At 39.8% G+C, this 22,397-nt stretch overlaps 1 protein-coding gene across 1 annotated transcript; it reads left to right on the top strand.

Moving 5' to 3' along the window:
* Nucleotides 1-1,174: 1,174 nt before the first annotated feature.
* Nucleotides 1,175-14,424, top strand: DAZL (deleted in azoospermia like). The gene is made up of 11 exons (XM_072924248.1): nucleotides 1,175-1,180; nucleotides 2,029-2,163; nucleotides 2,471-2,562; nucleotides 3,913-3,964; nucleotides 8,132-8,198; nucleotides 8,520-8,656; nucleotides 9,954-10,034; nucleotides 10,790-10,846; nucleotides 11,889-11,990; nucleotides 12,734-12,832; nucleotides 13,561-14,424. Exons 1-11 carry the CDS (start codon nucleotides 1,175-1,177, stop codon nucleotides 13,612-13,614), a joined length of 882 nt encoding a protein of 293 aa, XP_072780349.1. The 3' UTR covers nucleotides 13,615-14,424.
* Nucleotides 14,425-22,397: the final 7,973 nt, after the last annotated feature.

Genomic DNA, 22,397 nt, shown 5'->3' with positions numbered 1-22,397 from the left:
TTTGCGACTGTAGCGCTGACGCTTCGCGCTATACGAGTAAGGTGGTGGGGCTTTTTTTTTAGTGTTTCGTTTTATGCAGAAGGTGTGCCCATCGCGCAGTGCTGGCCCGAGGGCTCCACTTAGTGCCCAGCGGGGAGGCTGCGGCCACAGCCCCGCGCTTGCCGCAGGCACCGGCGCCGGCCTGGAGACGGCGCGCCACTGTCCGCCTCGCGGGGCCTGGGTCAATGGGTCACGGGGTTCAAATGTTTCATTTAAAAACCCAAAAAAAACAGAAAAACAACCAAACACCTAATGCTTACTTTAAACAGAGACTGTGCTGAGGCCAGGGGAGAAGCCTGAGAAATCATGAGCTTTTGTGGCCAAAAAAAAAAAAAAAAAAAGTGAACGCTTTTCTTTCCTGGATGAGCATAAAACTGAGTGAAGTTTGTAACACGCGTGGGTAGGTGGGTGTTTCCTCCACCTGGCCCAGCGATCGTCCTTTTCTACCTTTTCTTTTGCCAAAACTCTTAACTAGTCTTCTGACTACTGTAAGGAGGACCTTTATACCAGTTTCCCCTCATCAGTTTAAACTTAATGTTTGAAGGAATAATAGAGAGCAAACAGATTAATTTTATTTTTTGACGAGAGAAAAGAAAACCCTCTCAATTCAGATAAGCTGAAAAACTGAATAAACCCTAATATTTGTGATATGTGGAAATTTGATTTCAGCGCTACTTCATGAGATAAGACAAGTTAAACTTCTTTTAGAGTAATTTTAAAGGGATGAGTCGCTTCAGCTGATGCTATAATTCCAGTATAGACAATCCGTTATGGGCAGGATTTCCCACCTAAAACCTTCAAGTGGTTTAGGCTTTGGACACTGATTCAGCAGCAGTGTGAGTGCATAGCTCACAATATATAATATATATATAATATAATTTTATAATATTATATATAATATATATATTATATATATAATATATAATAATATATATATTATATTATACACTGATTCAGCAGCAGTGTGAGTGCATAGCTCACAATATATAATATATATAATATAATTTTATAATATAATATATAATATATATATAATATATATTATATATATTATATATATATATTATATAATTTTACCAACATAGCACTACACAGATAACTGTTCTGTATACAGAACAGTTATCTGTGTAGTGCTATGTTGGTAAAATTATTTGGCTTTAGATAAGACAGTAATTTTTTTGAATTGGCAAACGTTTTCATCATAGTACTGAGGACTTGAAAAGTGGCTTTGGAGGGAAATTTTCTTTCTTTTTGTTCTAGGAGAATTTTAGCACTGTGCATTTTTATTTCCTTTTCAAGTTCTAGGAAATATTTATATTAATCTTATTTTTTATGTTTCCCAGCTTGCCAGAATGCCTAAGTAGTCTGTTTATTCTTTCTTGCCTAATATGTGAGAGTGTTAAATAAGTTAATTTTCTTTGAAAAGTCTGCATCATTAGTGTGAGGCAGGAACACTGCACTTCCATGGTGGCCAAGGCCATGTGTGACAGGTGTACCCAGCAGCATCTGTGGCTATCACCAGTGTCCATGGCTACCAGCTTCCTTCAGCTGGTGCTGGCCCTTGCTGGGCACCTCTGCTGAGAGCCGTTTCCTGTTTGAGGGCTGCCAAGAACTTGCACAACAAAGTGAATACCACTTCTAGCTTGGTTCACTGACACATCCAGAAAGAAAGAAGTAAAAGCAAGAGTTAGGTCAGCTTGAGGAGTTGCCATCTCAGATTTCAGTTCAAATGCCCTTTAGCTGAGTATGCAGCCAAACAAAAGTAGAATACCAGGTGGGTGAAAAACTGCTCACTTCATGTTAATCTTCCTGCCAGATTTTGTAGAGCCAGTTTAATTTGAACTGAGAAGTGTTAGAACCAATGAATGGTCCATTTGTGCTATTGAAATTCCTAATCCCCTGCTATATCTGTGGGAAGATGCAGGCATTCTGGTGTCTTAAAATGTAATCTAGTTGACTAAAATAAGTATTTTTGTTTAAATTTTTTAGGCAGCGCATGTGGAAACCCAGCACTCAAACGCCACTGAGGGCAGTGCCTATACAGCAGCAGTCAGTCAGGGCTATGTTTTACCAGAAGGAAAAGTCATGCCAAACACAGTCTTTGTTGCTGGAGTTGACTTAAGGGTATGTATACACTTTTAGTAGTTCAAAATTAATAAAGGGTATACATCAGTGGAAATTTTGCTCCTGTTTGAGTGTGGATTTTTTTACTACTTTGTGGTGGTGGGCCTCTTTTTATTTTTTCTTTGTGTACATTTGCCAATCTTGAAGGTATTGAAATATTATGGGAGATTTCTGGAACATGTCTTCAAAAACTAACGTTTAGTTCTTATGCTAGTAGAAAATAGTTTTAAGAAATGGTACTCTGCTATAAATCAGTTCTAAGCACTTGGGTGTTTTAGGAGATGTTTAAGACCTTGTTTTCTTCTAGATGAATGAAGCTGAAATTCGGAGCGTCTTTGAACAATATGGTACTGTGAAGGAGGTGAAGGTCATCACTGACAGATCTGGTGTTTCAAAAGGGTGGGTAGAATATGAGTAGTTGTTTTAAGTTTCTGCTTATGTGGACAGCATTCTGTAATAGGTGATATGAGCGGATACTTAGCAACACACTTGACATGTATAAGCCTTAATAGTGGCTGTAGTTTTGTGTTGTGAGTTAAGACTGTGAAACTAGTAAATCTGTACTGCCCCCAACCAAATCTGTATAATCTTACAAAGAATAGCATCAATTTTCTGACTCAGTCTCTCTTTTCAAGGAAAAGACACTCACTGTCACTCAGCCATTGGAAGCAAAGCCTAACTCATGTGATGCTTACACAGTCAATGCTTTTGTAAGGCTGTTCTGTTGGCTGGAGTAGTTAAAAATCCAGGGACAGTTCAGGATGATTAAGAGAATTAAGATGGCTTATTTAGGGCAGTGGCTCTGCTCTCTCCTGACACTTGGGAATAAGTTCTAGAGTAAAACAGCCCAAGTTTGTTTGGGTGAAGAGTGAAACTAAGTATGTGAACAAAGTTGAAACAAGGGAAATTCCCTTATATATACGTAGGCGAGTTCTGGATTACTGTGGGGAAACCCTTAAATAAGATGAAGGACCTTACCCTGTTGAGTTCTGGGGAAGCCATCCCAGTTTTGAGCTTTTCCCGCCTGAGGAGAAGGAGGCAGACCCTCTTGAAGTTCTTTCCAGCCCAGTTTTTCTTAGATTCAATGCTTAGATCCTAGAATGTCACAACTTTTTCTTCAACATATGTAGCAATGGAAGAGCTCGAAATAAAATTCATTTTCTCATATCCCTTGCTAGTTTGCAAGGTGAACCCTGATGTGCAATTAGCCAGTGTATGTTACAAGTGTTGATTTGAGTTACTGCATTAATGGGACACAATTGTTACTATAATGCTCTGAAATGATCTTAATTGTATAGACCAGATAAAATAGGGATGCAGTGAAATAAATTGAAAAACCTCTTCAATAATTTTACTGTTCCTGTAATGCCTTTCATCCAGACCTCTGTAGAAAATACAAAATTTAAAGATAAGTCAAATCTTATTTAAATTTTTAGCTTTCTGAGCTGCTAATACTAACAGCAGTACTTATTTTGAGTAGTTAAAATTAAAAAATACCCCTTATTTCTATTTAATGTTATTCTAAAATCTGACATTTAGTTTCTTTTATTTGGCCCCATACCTAGATACTGCTAGTTAGCAGTAAATACATTTTTAGGCTCAATAATAAACTAATGTCCTAGTTGATAATCTTGATGTGCAATATAATGTACCTGGCACATTGTGAACTGGTCTTGTTCAAAAGAATTTGGCTAATAATCAAATGAAACTGATTTGATGATTACTGAGTAGTCTGTTCTTCCTTTTTAGGTATGGATTTGTGTCTTTCCTGGACAATGTGGATGTTCAAAAGATAGTTGAGGTAAGCTCTTTGTCCAAATTACTCTTAAGAAGTTGAGGTTTGAAGGCTAGAGACAAGTTATGTACCCTGTAGAGTAAGTTAGGACACAAAAAGTCTAGGGCTGCCCAAAAGATAAGCTTTCTAAAATGTGTACTGGTGGTAAAATCTTTATGTATTTGCTTAAATAAGAAGCAAATTGGTTTTTAGCTGATTAGTTATTAGCCTGGCCTGGTCAGACATCTCCTGTGGTTTTGTTTGATTGCTCTCATTTATTAATGTGCTTGAAAGCCTTGGGTATGTCTGGTTGTTTGCATTTTGTAGTGGATGATTGTCATGGAATCCTTTTGCTTATGGCAGAAATCTAGATATTCAGTTATTGGGATGTCTTGGTTTAAGACAATTAAAGCGGGACATTAAAATTAGTAATGTCTCCTTTTGGTTAACCAATCCTTTTCCACCAATAAGAAGAAACAAATATGGATAAATATAAGTGAGAACATTTCAGTTTGCTAATGAAGAAGGAAATAGCAACAGGCAAAAAATAACAGTAATAGTCACTAGTTACAAAGTTGCTGAAATCTCCTGGATTCCCAGGGAACAAAGAGAAACTTGAAATGGTGGAGTGACACCTCTCCCCAGGTTGTGGCCTCTGCAGCTGACCAGCCTTATAGTTCCAAAGACAAGGGGAAAATTGTGACAGCCCTCCCCTTTCTTTCCTCTTCATTGATGAATGCAGCTGGCACTCTTCAGCAGCTGGTACTTGGTCAAGAGCTAGAACTCATAGAGGAATTTGCCTTCCTTGGCAGCAGACAGCCAGGCAAGGCCAGGCAGCTGGGCTGGGGCGGATCTGCCTTCACTTCTGCAGGGCTGCTCCATGGTGGCAGTCACGGAATTCACCTTGAGCCAGTACAAGATGCAAGAGAGAGACAAAAGCGGGGGGGACGACCCCAGAGCAGAGCCTCTGCCTTGAGCAAAGACCACGAGGCGAGAGAGAGCTCTCTCTGCTTTGAACTTTCAAAAGAGTGGGGCACTTGCCCCTCTCTTGCCTCATGGCTGTGTTTTCTGGCTCCAGGGTCTTAAGAGACAGTAACAATTTTGGGCACAGATAGATGAAATACAATAACATTTTGGGTTAGCTAGGGCATAGGAGTAACAGTATCATGGAAGAAAGTATTTTTTACTTATGCTTCAGTAGTTGAAATAGGTTTCTCTAGCAGTAATTGTGCATTTGGATGCTACGTGGAGTGCAAGTGTTTTCTGAGCCTTCTAGATTGTGCTATGGCTGTTCCCATGTATAGTGGGTTTAGTGCTGGCCAAACACTGGTGCACTCACTAGAATTACTTGCTCATTTTCTGCTGTGAGATAAGGATTAGGAGGAGAGAAAAACAGGCTCAAAACTTTAAAGGGTATAAAGAAAACTTTATTAACAGGGCTAAAAGAAGAATAATGAGAAATCAGAATAAACCTTCAGAACACTTTTCCTCCCCCCAACTCTTGTTTCTTTTCCTGCTGACAATGTGAAGAGACAAATTTGGAGTTTTCAGTCAGTTTACCACTTTAAAAAAAATCTTATCTTCAGTTCATTTAGGGAGAGGAGCCTCTCCTGCTGTTCCGTGGAGTCTGGGCCTGTGGATGGTTTTGTGATCTCTGCTGGGCAGCAGCTGCTCTGGGTGCATGGCTATTTTCGGACCCCTGCCGCAGTTCATTCCAGCTGCGGGCCCCTGCTGCAGTTCGTTCCATCTGTGGGGCTGCAGAGCCACCTCTGTTAGCCACATGATTTTTCCGTGGTGCCAGCAGGATGGCTTAGCAGGGCCAGGCTAAGCTTCCAGTGGTTGGAACTCAGTGGTGGCAGGATCTCCACCAACCTGTGCGGCGGAGCGGGGCCTGTCCTGGCCAGAGTTCAACGGCCAGAAGCAAGAGTTTTTCCTGTGGTTTGTTCATTTTTAAATGTGATTTCACAGGTGTGTGTTCAGCTTTAAGTGGTTTAACAGGGTGTCAGTATTGAAAATTAGCCAGCTGATTGGTTTTGTCAGGTCTGAAGGAAGCTGCCAAGGTCCTTGCAGGGAACCACTTCTATAGTTAGTGGATTTTTTCCTTAACTAAAAACCAAACTATGTTAAACCACAACACTGTCACCATATAGTTTTCCTGTAGCTAACACAGGTGATGAAGGGGTAAGAACTGTTACAGCCCTGCTGATCTTGGGAGTTGGGTATCAGAGCAATTTTAAATCTTAGTACTTATAACCAGATCAGATACTTGGTTCTAATAGACATGGGCAAGTCACAAACCACAGACTAAGCTTTTTATTTTCCCTCTTTCTTCCACAGTTCTTGAATACAGTAACTGTGAAAATAACATGTATTGAAATATTTGCCTCTTTGAAGTCTTTGCCTCAGAAAACTCCCGTGTCTCTGGAGGATGAACAGTCTCTCATTTGCTTCTGAAGCTCTTAGATAGGGAAGTAGATCAGAAAGACAAATCCAGATGGATGTGCCAGGCACAAATGTAGTGTTCTGTGATGTGCAGATGTGTTTACTGGCCATCCAGCTCTGTAAGTGGGAAGAGAGCATGTTTGAATAAAGTGGAGAGTAATGGAACCCCAGCAGGAGATCCTTGATTCTCACCAAAAGATTTTAAAAGCTTGCTGTTACTTGACAGTATGATGACAAAAATATACAGTGACTGCTATACTGAGCAACAGACTTGATCTGAGAGTACCTCTTTCTTTTTACTATGGATTACTTTTATTGTGCTACATCAGTGTGGAATGCTTGCTCTGAGGTAATAATTTCTGTGGAGAATAGCATTGAGCCATGTACATCACTGATCTTCTGTGTGTGCTTCTTCAAAATTGGCGCCTACAGTGTTCCTCTATTAATATAGGACTTATTGATGTGAGTTTTTATACCAGAGGTCTTGAAAGACCCAGAGGCATATTGTGGATTTTCTTTTCAGTGCACATTTGAGGTCTGCAGGCAGTACAAATTCCTGTCAAGAAGAAGCATGTTCAGACAGAACCTGTTGACTTTTGGAGGGAATTGAAGAAAGGAAGAAATTAGAAATGGGTGTTGTAGAGCTAAATTGTAAACAATGGCTACTGCACTAAATCACTTCAGGTCTTACTTGCACCGAGTGGTCACAGTGTTTTCTGTAGATTAACATGATAGAGCCTCTCTAACTGAAATTACTCTTAGTGCCTGTGTTCATCTGCCTGTTCAACAAGGCTTTGTAGCCGTGTTCAGCCTGACAGTGTTTTTCTTCTGCTTTAGGTCTGTAACTGCACTCTGGTCCAGCATGAATCTGTTTGCAGTTCAGAATGGAAAGTTGCCTTTCATTTAGAGGGGAGGCCTGTCTTCTAGGATTTCTCATTGTTGAGGTGGAAAAGATAGTTGCATTATTTTGGGCACAACAGGATTCCAGAATTAATCTAAAAATGCCCAAAATCAACCAAGATGCTTTCCCCTAAAAAAAGACAAATCAAAAAACGTCCACCTGTCAAACTAGTCAGGTTATTGCACCTTTTTCACCCCCATATATCTGTTGAATTGTCTTCTCATACTGATAGAAATTAGAACGAGCAAGATTTTTTTAATCATTATATTTCTTCTTGTTTTACAGGCAACAATATAGTTGCTGTTGCCTGTTCAAAGCACTTCCTTTAGCAGAAATGGGAGAAAATTGCAAAACCACATACTTTCTTCTGAAGCAGGCACTTCTGTAGAGTTGCATGTGATTAAGAATGTAGAAAGAGTGTCTGCATCCAATACTGATGTTAATGCTCGGTACCAAAATTGTGCTAATAGGGCTAAACCAAAAATCTTTCAGTAGAAACCTGAGGCTAGTCACTGTCCAATAGTACTCTCACTGAGACAGGAATAAGTTAAAGCCCCTGCGTAGAAAACTGCTGTGCTAACACTCACTGATACATAGTTGCAATGTCGAGTAGTGCATGTTACTATTAGGGCAAGTGATACATAATTTTGGAGGGTTGGTGAGTAGGCAGATAGAGCACTGCAGGAAATCTGAGGTAAAAGGCATATGGTGTGGAGAGAGGAGATTGGAGGCTGTTGAGCCTTTATGAGAGTTGATGTACTGTGATGTAGAAGCAGAGTCCAGTCTCTTTAAAATCCCATAAACCTCTCACCTTGCTGATTACCAGCTTACAGAATTATTCTTTCTTTCAGTCACAAATCAACTTCCATGGTAAAAAGCTGAAACTGGGGCCAGCAATCAGAAAACAACAAAACTCAAGTAAGTATATATAAATAAATTTGTTCATATTGCAGCTATTATAATATAGCAGGGTTTTTTCTTAATGATACATCATTACCCTTGCAAATACTTTTTATCTGATATACAGTGTGTATGTATTTCAGTTAAACCTGGGTTCTGTCTTCTGTGACCTCACTTGTATGATGTTATTTTACTAAGGTTGGTAGCACAATACAATATAGTTAATACTGAATTAAATTTGAGACTCAAAGCCCTTAAGGTTTTTTCCAGTTTGAATTCTGATTCTTAATGAAATACTTGTAGTAATGTCTTAATACTATTTATCTGTTTCAAAACAAGATTCCTGCGTGCAACCCAGACAAATAGTTCTTGGTCCTCCTCCACCGCAGTTCCAGAATGTATGGGGTAATCAGAGTATGGAGACATACGTGCAGCAGCCTCCAGCTGTCATGAACCCAGTAACACAGTATGTTCAGGTAAGACTGACCTGACACTGATTTTGAATCATAATGAAATATTTTTTGAAGGTGCAAGCACAGATGACTTTTGGAGTATATATTATTGAGATTCCAATCTGATCTTACTGCCCGTTTTCATATTGCCTTCCCCAATAAAAAGCACCCAACTTCAAACCACTTCAAAGGAATGCCAGCAACCCTGAAAATTTGATTCAGTGATGTTGACTGATTATAAAACAAGGAGATACCATTTAAGAATGAGAACTGTTGAAAGTGAAGGGAAGATTATTATTGCCTGTCACAGATGCAGTTCACATATGAAATTTATCCAGATATTTAGTGTGTTGCTTCAGAATAAATGATGAAATTTAAAATGTATCTTTGTAAACCAAGAGTGGGATCAGAACTTCTCAGCTTCTTTTCTCTTAGCCAAACATATCCCTAGTTTTAAACTGCTGTTGTGTTACAAGAGCACTGTGTTACAGCATCTACTGTTAATAGCTGTGCCCAGCACAGTATTGCGTGCAGGACATCACTGTGCTGGTACTTCAGATGACCATTCCTACTGAGGTGTGGGTACACTTGTGGCCTGGATATGAGTCCTGTGCTGAGAGTGAACCAGATCAGGCTCTTACTGCATTAGCCTGTATGATGGGGCAGTACTGACTATGATCTGATCCTGTTTTGTGTATCTTAAGCAAAGAGGAAGAACAAACTTGCAGAAATATGTTCTTGCAAGGCAGAGAGCTTGATAATAGTATTCTTGCTGATTCTCCTTAGTTTATTAATGTAAGCACATTAATTCTTTTAAATGCTGGAATGTGCCTTTAACTATCTCTGAAGAATCTGAGAAGGTTCCAGGTTAACACTGTGTCATAGTACTTAAAGGAAAGAAATACTAGGAAATTGTCTTAATTGGAGTACTTCAACTTCTTTGCCTCCTAGAAACTGATCCTTCAGAGTGATCTGCAGACAGACTAGATCTGCTTCAGATCTACTCAAAGTTTATTGCATGACTTGCACTTCTGAAATTACTTTATAAGATCAGTTACAAGCAGAAGTGTGATTTTTTACATATTAAACTTGGAATCTGATTTTGTAGATGTTATTAGTGCCTGAAGTGCTGAAGCAAGCCCTGTGGGAAATCTAAGGGTTGCTTTTAAATAGTGAGTCTAGTCTGCTCAGGAATTGAAATAACAGTGTAGCTTTTAAAAGTGTGCTTCTGGCTAATACCTCTACAAATATCATACTTGTATCTTGCTTCAAACTTTTTTTAAAAAAAAAAAGGTTTTTTAAAAAAAAGCTTTATTTGCAGCCCTATCCATACAATTCATCACCAGCTGTACTGGTAAAGCAGCAAGTTCCCATAGGATATCAACCGGCTTACAACTATCAGGTATGTAAAGCTTTAGTAGAAGCAGAAAGGCTGTTGGATATCTGACAAAGTTGGAATGAAGTGTTAACTGAAGTTTGAGCTTTCTGTGCTTCTCATTCTTTGAAATCTTTTTTCCTTCAGTTCTTTACAGCTACCAAAGCAAAAATATAATAGTGATGAAAAATTGACTAACTTAGCATACTCTTTTCTTTTTATAGTTTCTTTTTTTTTTTCTTAAATATACTGTGATAAAACAACTTTGAAATTAGAAAAAAGGGCATGAATTAGTAGCACTTGTGGGAGTACTTTGCATTTGTACATGCTGTAGTGTGGGATGTTAGGTACTTGGAATCAATCTTATCAGATGATAAAATGTTTGATGTATATAGAGGGAAGGGGATGTGCTCTTGCACTATAAAAATGTCAGAGAAGGGGCTTAGCTGATAGTGTGGTTTGAACTCACAAGTGAAGTGTGTGGCTAAATCCTGTTACTGATGCTAAACTAGGAGCAACTGAAAGCAGCTGGAGGCTTGAGATTGATTTTCAATGTAGGTATTTGGTTTCCCTTATTTTCCTAATGTTTAGAAATATTTTAGTTTTTCATGCAGTGAGAAGGTGATAGTTGAATAAAATAAAGTATCTTGCTGGATGTAAGGCTATGTATTAACGAATTGTTTTGTGAGCAATGCTATAAACAGTGGCTCCTACAGGGCAGTTACTTGTCTGTGTTGGAAATGAATTAGTAAAAGGTGGTTCTTGTCCAATTTTTGTTTAAGGCTCAACCACAGTGGCTTGCTGGAGAGCCAAGAAATTACGTAATGCCTCCAGCTCCGGTAAGTCTACAAAGTTAGACTTCTGAAACTATCTTCTTAATTAGCACATTGGTTTTACAGCTTGATACTAAAAAGAAGTCTGTTTGTCTGGATCTGTGTAATCTGGTCTATAAAAATCTATAATTGCTGATAAGAGTGTGTAGTTTTTCCGAATTTCTGTTGATGTGCTTTTTTGAGTTACCTGGTAGAACAGATCTGCCTGTTTTTGGCACTAGAACTACATGTTCTAGTCACAGAACTCTGGAATTTTAAACAAAATGGAGTTGGTTTTTCAGGAAAAGTTGAAGGAAAAATAAGTTGACCTGATGTAGAATATTTTTTTAAGTTTAAAGTCTCCATGTTCTTTGCAAATACTGATGAATTTTTTGGTTCCTTCTAGTAGGTTTTAAAAATTTTCCCAGGCGGCTACAAACTGTAGATGGTGCTGCTGGCCTCTAAAAAAATGCCTTGCTTTCTGTGACTTAATGCAAGTAACGCCTGTGAGAAAGACTCTATTTGTTTACAATGTCAGAATTTAAACTTGCCCTCTGGGTATTTTTGTGTAGTTAGGTATATTTATGGACTGCAGTTTTGATTAAGTGTTTAAAAGCTGTAATATATAACTTTCTTGTCAGTGGTATTCTTTTCCTGAAAGCTGTCAGAAGTCATTGATAATACTGATTGCACTATTGGTTTGAAATAGTTTTTTAATAATATCCATGAATGTAATACAGCCATAGTGTATCACTTTACAATTCAATGGTAGCAGGCCAAAATGTTTTTAAAGTAGGTGTGCATGGGGGTTTCCTTGTTCAATGTTACCAGCTTGATTGTAGGAGCAGACAACTGTTCTAGAACTATCTCAGTTAAGCAACTTTAAGTATCATTCTTAACTGTCTTAGTAAAATGGGTCATGATACAGTATTTCCCCACTCATGAAATTTACCAAAACTGCAAAGATAAAGTTGGCACAGATTACGAATAGGTGAGGATCAATGACACCATAACTCTGCGTGTTTTTTCCAGTGTTACTGAAACACTGTAATACTTCAAACCTCTATAGGTGTATCCTTCAGTGAACTATCATGGCTCTGAGGATCCAGGATTTATACAGATGGAATGTGCTGTTCCCGAGCCCGTGCAGTTGCCTAGCAGCCCACAAAAAGTAAGTGCTTTATCAAAACTTTAATGTTCTTTATCATAAATGCCATTCACAGAAATGTGTATGTTAGGGTTATCAAGCTTTGTCAAGGGCCTCTGACAGATATCCTAGAAATCAAGGTTATGGTTGCTCCTTTCAGCCTGTTAAGTCCTATGTATTTGACTTTTGTGTACAACTCCAGAAGTCTCACATTTTGTTGAAATTGTTAGTGCTTGTTTGCAGTGCTGAGGGCTGGATAAAGTGTCTGTTCTACCTGATCAAGTCTACTGATGAGACTTTGCCCAGTTCTGTGGAAATTCCAGGGAAAATTACAGATACTAAAAAAGTAGATTCAGTAGCACTGTCTGCTGTCTTAGATGTATTTAAAGCTTCAAATATCTGAGTTGGTAACTTTCTCCCTTTCTCACGTTTCTGTGGAAGGTGGCCCTAATCTAGTGAACAGTTGGCTCTGAATTCAGTTTTCTAAAGGAGAAATTTCATTTTTCAGCTGTCAGCCTCATCCACAAGAGAACTGGCATGTCACTGATTAGAATTGTTACGCTGTAACACTGAAGGGGGGATAATGACTTAGTAACTTTGGAAGATTGGTGAGGACAAAAAAAATTACAAGTATCTCAGGGAACACAAGGCAGTTGAGGAATCCTGATTTCCAAGTAAACCCTGTGACACACTGGCATTGCTATCTAGAAATGCCCTAACAAATAAAATAACCTATAACTATATATGCACCTATAACTGTATTTCAGAAGTCTGTGGACAGGGGCATGCAAACTGTATTATCCTGCCTGTCTAATCCTGAGAACCAGCTGACAAATGACTTTGTATCACAAGACAACAATGTAGAGGTATGTAGTGAAAGTAAAATTACATCCCTGAAACATAGCTGACCTTCAGTGTGTTCACGTACAGGATACCATAAAGATGAAGCAGTTCATATCTGTGAATGCCACTTGAATTTTTTCTTCCTTGTACATGCTCTGAGATGTGTGGGTTTGGCTCTCAGTTGCTTAATGGTGGAAAGAAGTGCTGAAATTGGATTCAGTGGGTTTAATCAGGACAGCATAAAAATTGCTGAACAGTCAACTAATGAACAATTACAGCATTAAGTCTGGCTAGTCATTTCTCAGTGACATGGCTGAAAGCAGTAGATTAGATTACTCCCTAATTTGGACAGAGGTTGTTGAGTTTAAACCTTGATAGTCTGTACAGTGAAGTAGCTACTGTGAATGGTGGCTAGTTATGCTTTGTCTCTGCTTTAACTAATAAATCATAATCCAGGTTGGTAGCTGGTTGTAATTTTTTTGCTGTATGTGTTCAGTCTTTATAGATTTGCAATCTCTGATTACATTCCAAGTCAGGTTGTTAATTTCTAAGACCTTTCTTCCTTTTTGTAAAACAACAGGTATGTGAACTAGACAGGTGTACTCTGAAACGGGAATGCAGAAGCTGTGTTTTATCAGTTTTGGAGAGGGGTGAATAGAGTACAGGATATATGGAGATAGTTTTCATGAAACTTTGGTTCCTTTATTCTGATTAATTTTATTTTCTTGTCCTCTTTTCTATCCCATCCCAGGAGGGCAAGACATACCACTTCAGAAGAGGAAAGACAGTACACAAAGCCGTTTGATCAAAAAAGACTTCAAAGTATCTAAATTAATTAACTAGATGGTACTACAGCTCAGTTTAGCAATACAGAATGTAACTTTTCTCAAAGTTACTTCAGGTTATGTTTGTATTCGTGTTCTACCTGTTTTGATACTGTTGTTGTTGCTTGAGTAGTTTGAAGTTTTAAGAGTTGACAAACTTCAGTGTTCCTGTTTGTGTGCTTCCCCTGATAACTGACTGGAATGTTAGAGAGTTTGTATTTCCTTTATGTGGATTTTTCTCTGAGCTTTAAGGTACAGCTTGCATATTACACGTTGGTTTTCATTAACTACAATTTGACTCACATTGACCAGTTAAGTCCTGCAGTTTAAAAGTGGAAGTAGTTCTTTGCCCAAGAGACTTGAAGACTGAGCTTTTAAATCAGTGCAAAAGAAGGTGAGAAGTTGTAACTGAGCTGAAGCCCTGTAAGTCCTGCTTGCCTTTAGATGACATAATCAGTGTGATTATGTTCATTGGTGACAGTCTATGTACCTGCAGTCTTGAGCATCGCTATTATTTTTGGGTGACTAATGAAGAGAATCCTAAAATTCCTGTATTTAAGTTAAAATGCAAGAATGTTATCTGTATTGGACACTCAGCCAGCCAATACAAGGTTTTTTACTTGAAAAATCTTAGCAATACCTGTATTTTAAACTTCTGAGAAAATACTGCAGTTATATAAACCTTTGTTATGTGATACAAACTGTTAATCAAAGAACAGGTGTATGACTGTTTTATTAATCATGTAGATTTTAGGTGTGTATTGTGAAACAGTGAAATAAATTTTTTACTTTGCTTTGGTTTCCTATATTTCTGGTGTAACAAATCTAAATAATTTGTTCAAACTATGCTATGAAATTTCCACTATAAATCTATAGTAACAAATCTCCGTTTTGTGTAGATGCTAGCTGAAGCTTCAGAAGAGTAGAATAGAGAAAAGAGAATAGTCTTTTTATATGTAGGGTCCTAGCTGGCTTTTTTGCTTCTACTCAAACACCTCAATCTCTCCAGACAATAAAAGAAAAATGTGCCTCTCAAGATGTATATTTGAGTCTATTTAGGACTGCATGTTCAGCTTCACATTTCCTGAAGGTTTAGAGATAGTAATGGCTAGGCAAAGACTAAGCCAGAAATACATGTTAGTGAAATATGTAGAAGGGAACTAGATATTTAAGGGTGTATGGCTAGAGCAAATGTCCAAGGACTGCTTCTCAGGAGTGTTCTGAATAAAATTTATTAAAGGAGAGTGGGGGAAGAGTCATGATAATTTTTTTTGAGCCACTTTAATACCGATGTTCTGATAGCATAAATTAACCTGGAAAAAGCAAAACCCATACCAGTTTTTCTACTCACTGTTTCATGTTACTGAAGATAGTGTTAAGTGTTCCTATGATACTGATTTGCCATGTTTTTTTCAGACTGCTGTTTTAAAGACAGTGGCTTAATGGTTTTTAACTTCTGTGGTAACCCTTGCAAAAAAAAAAAAGCTGCTTTTTTAGTATTGAATCAGTACCGTGTCTTTTCCAACTTTCAGTATCTAAACAGCCTGCATGTGCTTTGAAAGCTGTGATGTCAGTTTATTGATAAAAGGTGGTAGTTTCTTTGCAAATGCAGATTTCTTTTTGGCTTGATTTAGGTTGGCTTGGTTGCCCCAGACCTTATCTGAGCCTTTCTGCTGTAGCTCTTAGAAAATACAAAGGTCTTCATGCATATCTGTCTCATTGAAGAGTCCCACCAGCAAAAGAAGATATTAAACCAGAAGATGCCTACATAGAGTACATGTTTTCTGTTTATTTGACCAAGTGTTATGCACAGGATCATGTCGTGAGCAAGTTGATTGTACAGTGCACTTGAAATGGTACTAGAGTCTTAGAGTCGTACAGGGGAATAGTCAAGGCCTTATGGACTTAATTTATTTTTTTCTTCCATTAGATCATGTTGTGCTGGTTCTGCTAGCTGCTTACCTGTAGAGCAGCCCATGCATTTTTAATGTTCTTTTGAAGCACCCTGTAGCACGTAACAGAAAGCATGACACAAAACCAGTAAGTACATCTGTCCTGTTGCATTCAGAAAGTTGAAACACCTGTTTAATACTGCTGTGATTTAAGGCATTTCTGAAATCAGTGCTTGGTTGGAGCATTTTGCAAATTTGTACTCCTTGTATTCTCAAATCAAGTGGACCATGTTAACTGAACTAGCAGGCAGTTGTCAGTCCTTGTGCATCTGCATTTGCTTGCACACAGTATGTAAATACTGTGAGAGACTCCGAAGCTTTGGGTATACTTTAAATATTAAGACAGCTCTTTGTCAAAAGAAACAATTGCTTAGACAAGATAGAAAAGTACCACACTTGCATTTAATTGGTATTCTAGAGCTATAACACTTGGTTTGTTTTACTTCTTGCCTGAAGTACCCCAGTTTGCTGTTTGATGGCCTTTTCACATCTTTTTTAAACTCTTTGCCACCTGACAGAATTATTCTTGGAATGAGACAGCCAAACAGATGGTATTCTTGGATCTCCATTAGAATGATTGTCTGGTGCAGACACTGTCAAAATGGAAATACTTTTTCCTTCTAGGTATTTGTGTGCTAAACTATCTTAATCTGAAAGTGATGTGATCCTTTATTGCTACAAAGAAAAGCATTTTCCCTTTTGTATTTCACAGGGTTTTCTTTTGTATGCCTTGCTGAAAGAGATTTTTGAAGTCCGCTAGCAGATATCTATATTCCTTGCAGGAATGACTTTCTAGACCACTATTTTAGAAAATATCTGTAATTTAAGAGTTTTAATGTCTGCCACTTTTAATGTTGCTGGGAAAGTTTAAAAAAAAAGTGATCCCAAGCTATTACGATTGAGGCAGGATATGCATCTTTCTGCTCTAAAATTTGGGCTGAAGCTTGGGAGACAAACTCATACTGTAACTTCTTTTAAAGAAAAAGGCCCCAGCTGAGTTTAAAAAGGCTTTTGTGTTGTCCCCATTACTGTTCAAGCTTCAACTTTGGTGAATAAGCATAAAGTGTTTGTTTGTGGGGGTTTTGTATTTGGTGGGGGGTTGTTTTTGTTTTGGGTATTCAGGGTGTTTCCACCTCCAGTAGTATGAACTTGTGTAGTGGGTGCTCAAGACAAACATGAAAAAGGATTTTCTACTCCTACACCTTAAGGTGAGACTGTAGAAAGTACAGAAAGGAGGGCAGAATTAATGTTTAAAAACATGTTGCTGTAGAATATTGATGCTGCTAGTGTGTTGCCGGGCGAGACCAGCTCCGGGCGGGCGCCTGCGGGCACGGCGGGGGGAGGGGAGAGGCGGCGGCCGCTTTCCCCTTCGGCTCTGCGAGGCTCAGTTCGCGCTGGAACAGGCGAAATGGCGACACGGGGCTCGGGAGCAAACACGTGTTTATTGTGGAAGCGTGTTCCCGAGACACCGGGGCACTCGGTTACCCCGTGCCGGGGGCGGGGGGGAACCTGAGCCGCGGCCAATGGGACGGGGGACGGGGACAGGGAAACCCCGGGGACCGGGAAAGGCGGGGGTGGGGCGGGGGACAGGGACCGGGCCGCATGGTGAGGGGGAGTGAGAAGGGAAGGAAACGCAGGGTCGGGACAGGGACCGCAGGAGGAGGGGGGGGTGAGAAGGGGACACAGGATAAAGGGGGAACGCGCAGGAAGGAGGGAGGGGGGATGGGGGGGGGAAGAAGAGAAAATTACAAATCCTACACTAGTCCAAAAGCAATTACTGTATGGACACTTTTTCTGATTTTAATAATCTCAAAATTTCTAAATTTGTAGCCAAAGATGCATGCTGTAGTTAATGTATTGCTGATGTAGTGGATATTAGAAGTATTGCTTATAAGACAGTACTGGTGTGCAGCAGCAGTCCTTCTCAGGGTGTTTGTATCATGCCCTTTAAGCTTCTGTTCACCTTTTCCTGTAAGCAGGTGTCCAAATTTCAGAGTATTGTTTGAACTACTTGGTGTTTATACTAGATGACCTTAAAAGAGCCTTTCCAATCCAAACTGCTCTATGATTCTATCAAGGAGTCTGCTTTCCCCATCCCATTCAGGATGACTCTGGATTTAATCTTTTTAGGCTGTCTTAAATTTAAAATAATAATGTTTTCTGTGTGATGCCTTTTTTGTCTAGAAACAAATCTTACCAAATCTCTTTCCCCCCATTATTTTGTGCTCCTCTATGAAAGAATGTTCAATGCACTTTTAAACTTCTTGTAAAGTCTTCCTACAACAATCTAGGATTAAAGCCACTAATTTAAATAGAGGTTGTCTTCATTTCCTGGGAAAGAATTTGTGTTTAGAACTGTAAATTAATTTGTGGTTCATTTCATGGGATGGCTTGGCTTAGATGGGACCTCTAAAGGTCATCTGCTGAACCCCTCTGCAGTGAGCAGGGATATATCCAACTAGGTCAAGTAATTCAGAGCCCTCTCCATACTCTTATTATAGATGTTCCCAGGGATGGGACAGCACCACTCCTGGGCAACATGGTCTGGTGTCTCATAGACCTCATGGAAGAAAATGTCTTCATTCTGTCTGGTATAAATCTGCTATCTTACTTTAAAACCTTTCCATCACAACTTGTCCTACTAAAGTGTCTCAAATTTTACAGGTTCCCTTTAGTGTTGGAAGGCCCCACTAATGTCTCCCTGGAGCCTTCTCCTTTCTGGGGTTAGCAATCCTAGCATGTTCTGCCTGTCTTCATAGGAGAGCTGCTCCAGACCTCTGATTCCATCTTTATGGCCCTTCTCTGAACCTGCTTTAACAGGGCCATGTATTTCTTGTGCTCAGTACTCCAGATAGATGTAGTACTCCAGGTGGAGTTTCACCAGAGTGGCAGAACTGCTTCCCTGGGGGGGAAAGGGGACAAACAACCCAGTGTTTGGCCTGTAGCAGTTAACAGGGTCATGTTCTGCTGAGTTGTGCAGCCATCCAATTCTCAGCATAAACTGATTTTATTATCCCTAAGTGTGAGGAAGCAATTACATTATTAAAATGGGATTAATGGCTCCTGTATATAACAAAAAGATAAATTATGCCTTTTATAAGACATGTAAAGAGGATCCTACACACATATGGTGAAGTAATCATGTAGAAAGGTGTTCTGAGCACACACACTTCAATTTCTAGCTTTTAGGAGGACAGTGAGGCAGAGACTAGAATATGAATTGGTCAGAGGCCATACGCTAAATAAGAATTGTTTAGGTTGGAAAGTTTGTTTGAGATCATTGAGTCCAGTCTGTTAACCTAACACTGCTGAGTCCAACAACAGTCTCCCTAAGTGCCACATCTTCTCAATACCTCTAAGAATAGTGACTGTACCACTTTTTTGGGCAGCCTGCTCCAACACTTGACATCTCTTCTTTGTGAAGAAATTTCTACTGAATATCAAAGATGAACTTCCCTTGGCAAAATCTGAGGTCCATTTCTTCTAGTCCTGCAACTTGTTACTTGGGAGAAGAGGTGGACTCCCAACTTCCTGTGTTGAGTGACAAGGTCTTCTCCAAACCTCCTTTTCTCAAGGCTAAACAGCCCCAGCTCCCTCAGCTGTTCCTCATCGGACTTGTGCTTCAGATTCCTCACCAGCTTTGTTGCCCTTCTCTGAACATGCTGTGATACTTCATTTTTCCTCTGGTGAGGAGTCCAGAAGAACACAGTATTCAAGACGTGGCCCTACCAGAGTCCAGTGCAGGGAGACAATTCCTTCCTGGATCTGGCTGTCATATTTTGTGATACAAGCCAAGATGCAGTTGGCCACCTGGGAGCACTGCAGGATCATATTCAGGCAGCCTTTCTCACTCAGGGGCTAGCAACTGTTTTGGGACTGCTGTGGACCAGGGGAATGTGACTGTTTAATTAAACCAAAGTGTTAGGAAGGTCTGTGGTAGGTGTTGGTGCAATGTGATTTTTGCCCAGTGCCCTGAATGTCAAAGTGAAGAAACTTGATGAAGCGCAGTAGATAGTGGGAGTGACTTGGGATTCTCTTAAGAAGGGATTGTGGTTGCAAATGGGGCTCAGCTGCAGATGTTTCAGCTCCTTGTGGTCCCACCTGATATCCTTATAGGTAACCCAACTCACCCGTTGGTGTGTCTTGTTCAGTGCAGTGCCTAGCAGCTGTAGGCTCTGTGGCTCTGAACCCCAGGGGCATCTTAGGGTAGATGTGACCAGCACCAGGGCTTGCCCAGGTGGTCCTTTTCTGCCAGCACAGTTTTCCAGACACTTCACCAAGCCTGTAGTGTTTCATGCAGTTGTGACTCAAGTGCAGCACTGGCGCTTGGCCTTGTTGAGTCTCATAAAATTGGCTCATCAATCCAGCCTGTCCAGGTCCCTCTGCAGACCTCCTTCCTGTTCTCCTGCAGATTAACACTCCTGCCCAAATTCATGTGTGCCACAACCCAGGGACTGTACACTTGATCTTATCCAAATCATTGATAAAGACACTAAACAGGATTGGTCTGAATACTGAGTCCTTGGGAGCCTCATTAAGTGACCATCTAGATGCAACTCCTGGTTCTGGTAATCTTGAAGATTTTTACCTAGCAAAGCAGCCACTTCTCCAAGCCATGAGCAGCTGGTTTGCACAGGAGAATGCAGGAGAGAACTATCAAAAGCTCTGCTAGAGTTTACTGAAGTCAGGGTGCCGAGTACCCCAAGAATAGCTGCTGGAAATCTGAAGGTAGCCTCTTAACTTACTGGGGGAAAACCAGCTTGTTTTACAGTGCCTCATGGAACTGAGCAGCTCACATGTGATTTTTCAGGTAGGTTTCAAGTCTGCTGCAGGTGATGTTTTCATTACAGCCATCAGAGGGCTCTCACATCCAGGCCTACATTAACAGACTGTGTCTGTAGATGGAAAATGCCAAAGAGCAATAGCACTGAAAACATCAAGGTATGTGCTTACAGCATATAGACAAAAAACTTACAGTCTGAATGAGATTTCCCCTAACACTGTTTATTACATTTATTTTGAGCATTTGTGCAGAATTGATTTTGCCTAGAATATTGGGGAGGGGGGGGTGGTAAAAGATAGGACACCCTCCAAAGTAGGTATTTTCCTTTATGTTAGATGTTTGACTTGTGCAGATAAAAATTGCCAATACAGCACTGAATGTTAGGAACGTTAACTGAGGCTGCTTGCTTGGTACTCCTGATTTTTCTTTCACTAGAGATCTTTATACATAATTAAGCAACTTATTTACTGAAATTTTCTAGAGAAAAGTGTTGTAATGATGGTTTGTGGTTTAACCGCAGCTAGCAACTGAGTACTACACAGCTGCTTGCTCTCCAATGGGATCAGGGAGGTAATTATTACAATGGTAGTTAGAAAACTTGTGGGTTGAGATAAAGGCCTTTGTAATAGAAAAAGGAAAATCCTGGAAGCCAGGAAAAGCAGAACAAGGAATTAATTCACTTCTTCCCATGAGCAGGCAGGTGTTCAGCTATTTCCAGGCCAACAGGGACCCATCACGTGTAATAGGGACGACAAATGCCGTCACTCCAAATGTTCCCCACTTCTCTTTCACCCCACTTTATAGACTCGGCATGAAGTTTTGTGGTCTGGACCATCCCTTTGTTTAGTTGGGACTACATATCCCCACTGTGTTTCCTTCCAGTTTCCCATGCACGCTCAGTCTCATCGCTAGCATGGCAGTACAAGAAGCAGACAAGGTCCGGGCTCAGTGTAAGGGCTTCTTAGCAATAACATCTCTGTATTAGCACGCTGTTCAACACAAAACCAAAACATCCTCATGCTAGCTGTTGTGAAGAAAAGTAACTACACACAGATATTTATTGGTAAGACACTTCCTGTAAATGCTGCATTTCATGTGCTTTTGACAGTGAAATAATTGTGTGGTCTATGTGTTACAGTGTTCATAATTTAAATTGCCAGTTGTGCTTCTTTCACTGTTGCATTGGTTATTCCCTGACTTAGAGAGACTCTGAAATTACTTGTTTTCTTAGGGGGTCTGTGATAGTTTCATTAATTAAAAGTGTAATTGTGTTAACAGGATTTAAATATAGATTTGACGTAAGATAAAAATGATCAATAATGGTGAAGTTTCCAAAATCATATTTTAGTGCTGTGTTGCCTGTTAGTAGATTGTGAAATCTGGGTTGATGAGCTTTGTTCTGCTGTGGTTTCCTGAACTCAGAAAGGTGCACAGCACCTTAGAATGCCATGCTCTAGAAGATGGGAAGCTGCTGTGCTGTGTTACAGCTCACACCAAAGCCTGCTTTTTGCACTGAGACTACTAAATGTGGCTGCTGGGCTGAAGAAAGCCTGGAAAGGGATATTTTTTTGCCTCCCATGCTATATGTAACTTGACTATATCTCTTCAGCTTTTAAAAGCAGCCTTTTAAGCAGTTGATTCCATGAAGAAACACCTGTAAGAGGTTCAGGAGCCTTGAGCTCCTGGTGAGTCAGTAGACTGAAATAAAAAATTATGCTGGAACTGGCACTTCAGCAAATCCTTCTGTGCCCAGTGAAAGAACATCTTTTATGTTCCTGTGTAAATTCAGGGCTACTGCAGAAACATTTCATGTTCATTTCCATTTTCCTTAGCGTGGTGGGGAATTGAAGCACATCAAGTTCTGAAAGGGCTCTAATTCATGCTTTTTCAAACTCCTAAGGAAGCCTTAAAGTCAGCCTGGCACTAACTGCAAGCAAGAGCTCCTCCAGGCAAGTGGGTTTTGGTAAAAAAATGAGCAGTCGACTGTATTCATTCTTTAAAATAAGATTTAAAAGTGCTCTTTCAAAGA

This window comes from Taeniopygia guttata, chromosome 2 (genome assembly GCF_048771995.1).
Source record: "Taeniopygia guttata chromosome 2, bTaeGut7.mat, whole genome shotgun sequence".
NCBI classification, from domain to species: Eukaryota; Metazoa; Chordata; class Aves; order Passeriformes; family Estrildidae; genus Taeniopygia; species Taeniopygia guttata.
Note: the sequence above shows the minus strand (reverse complement) of the source record. Positions and strands in the feature narration are given on the sequence as shown.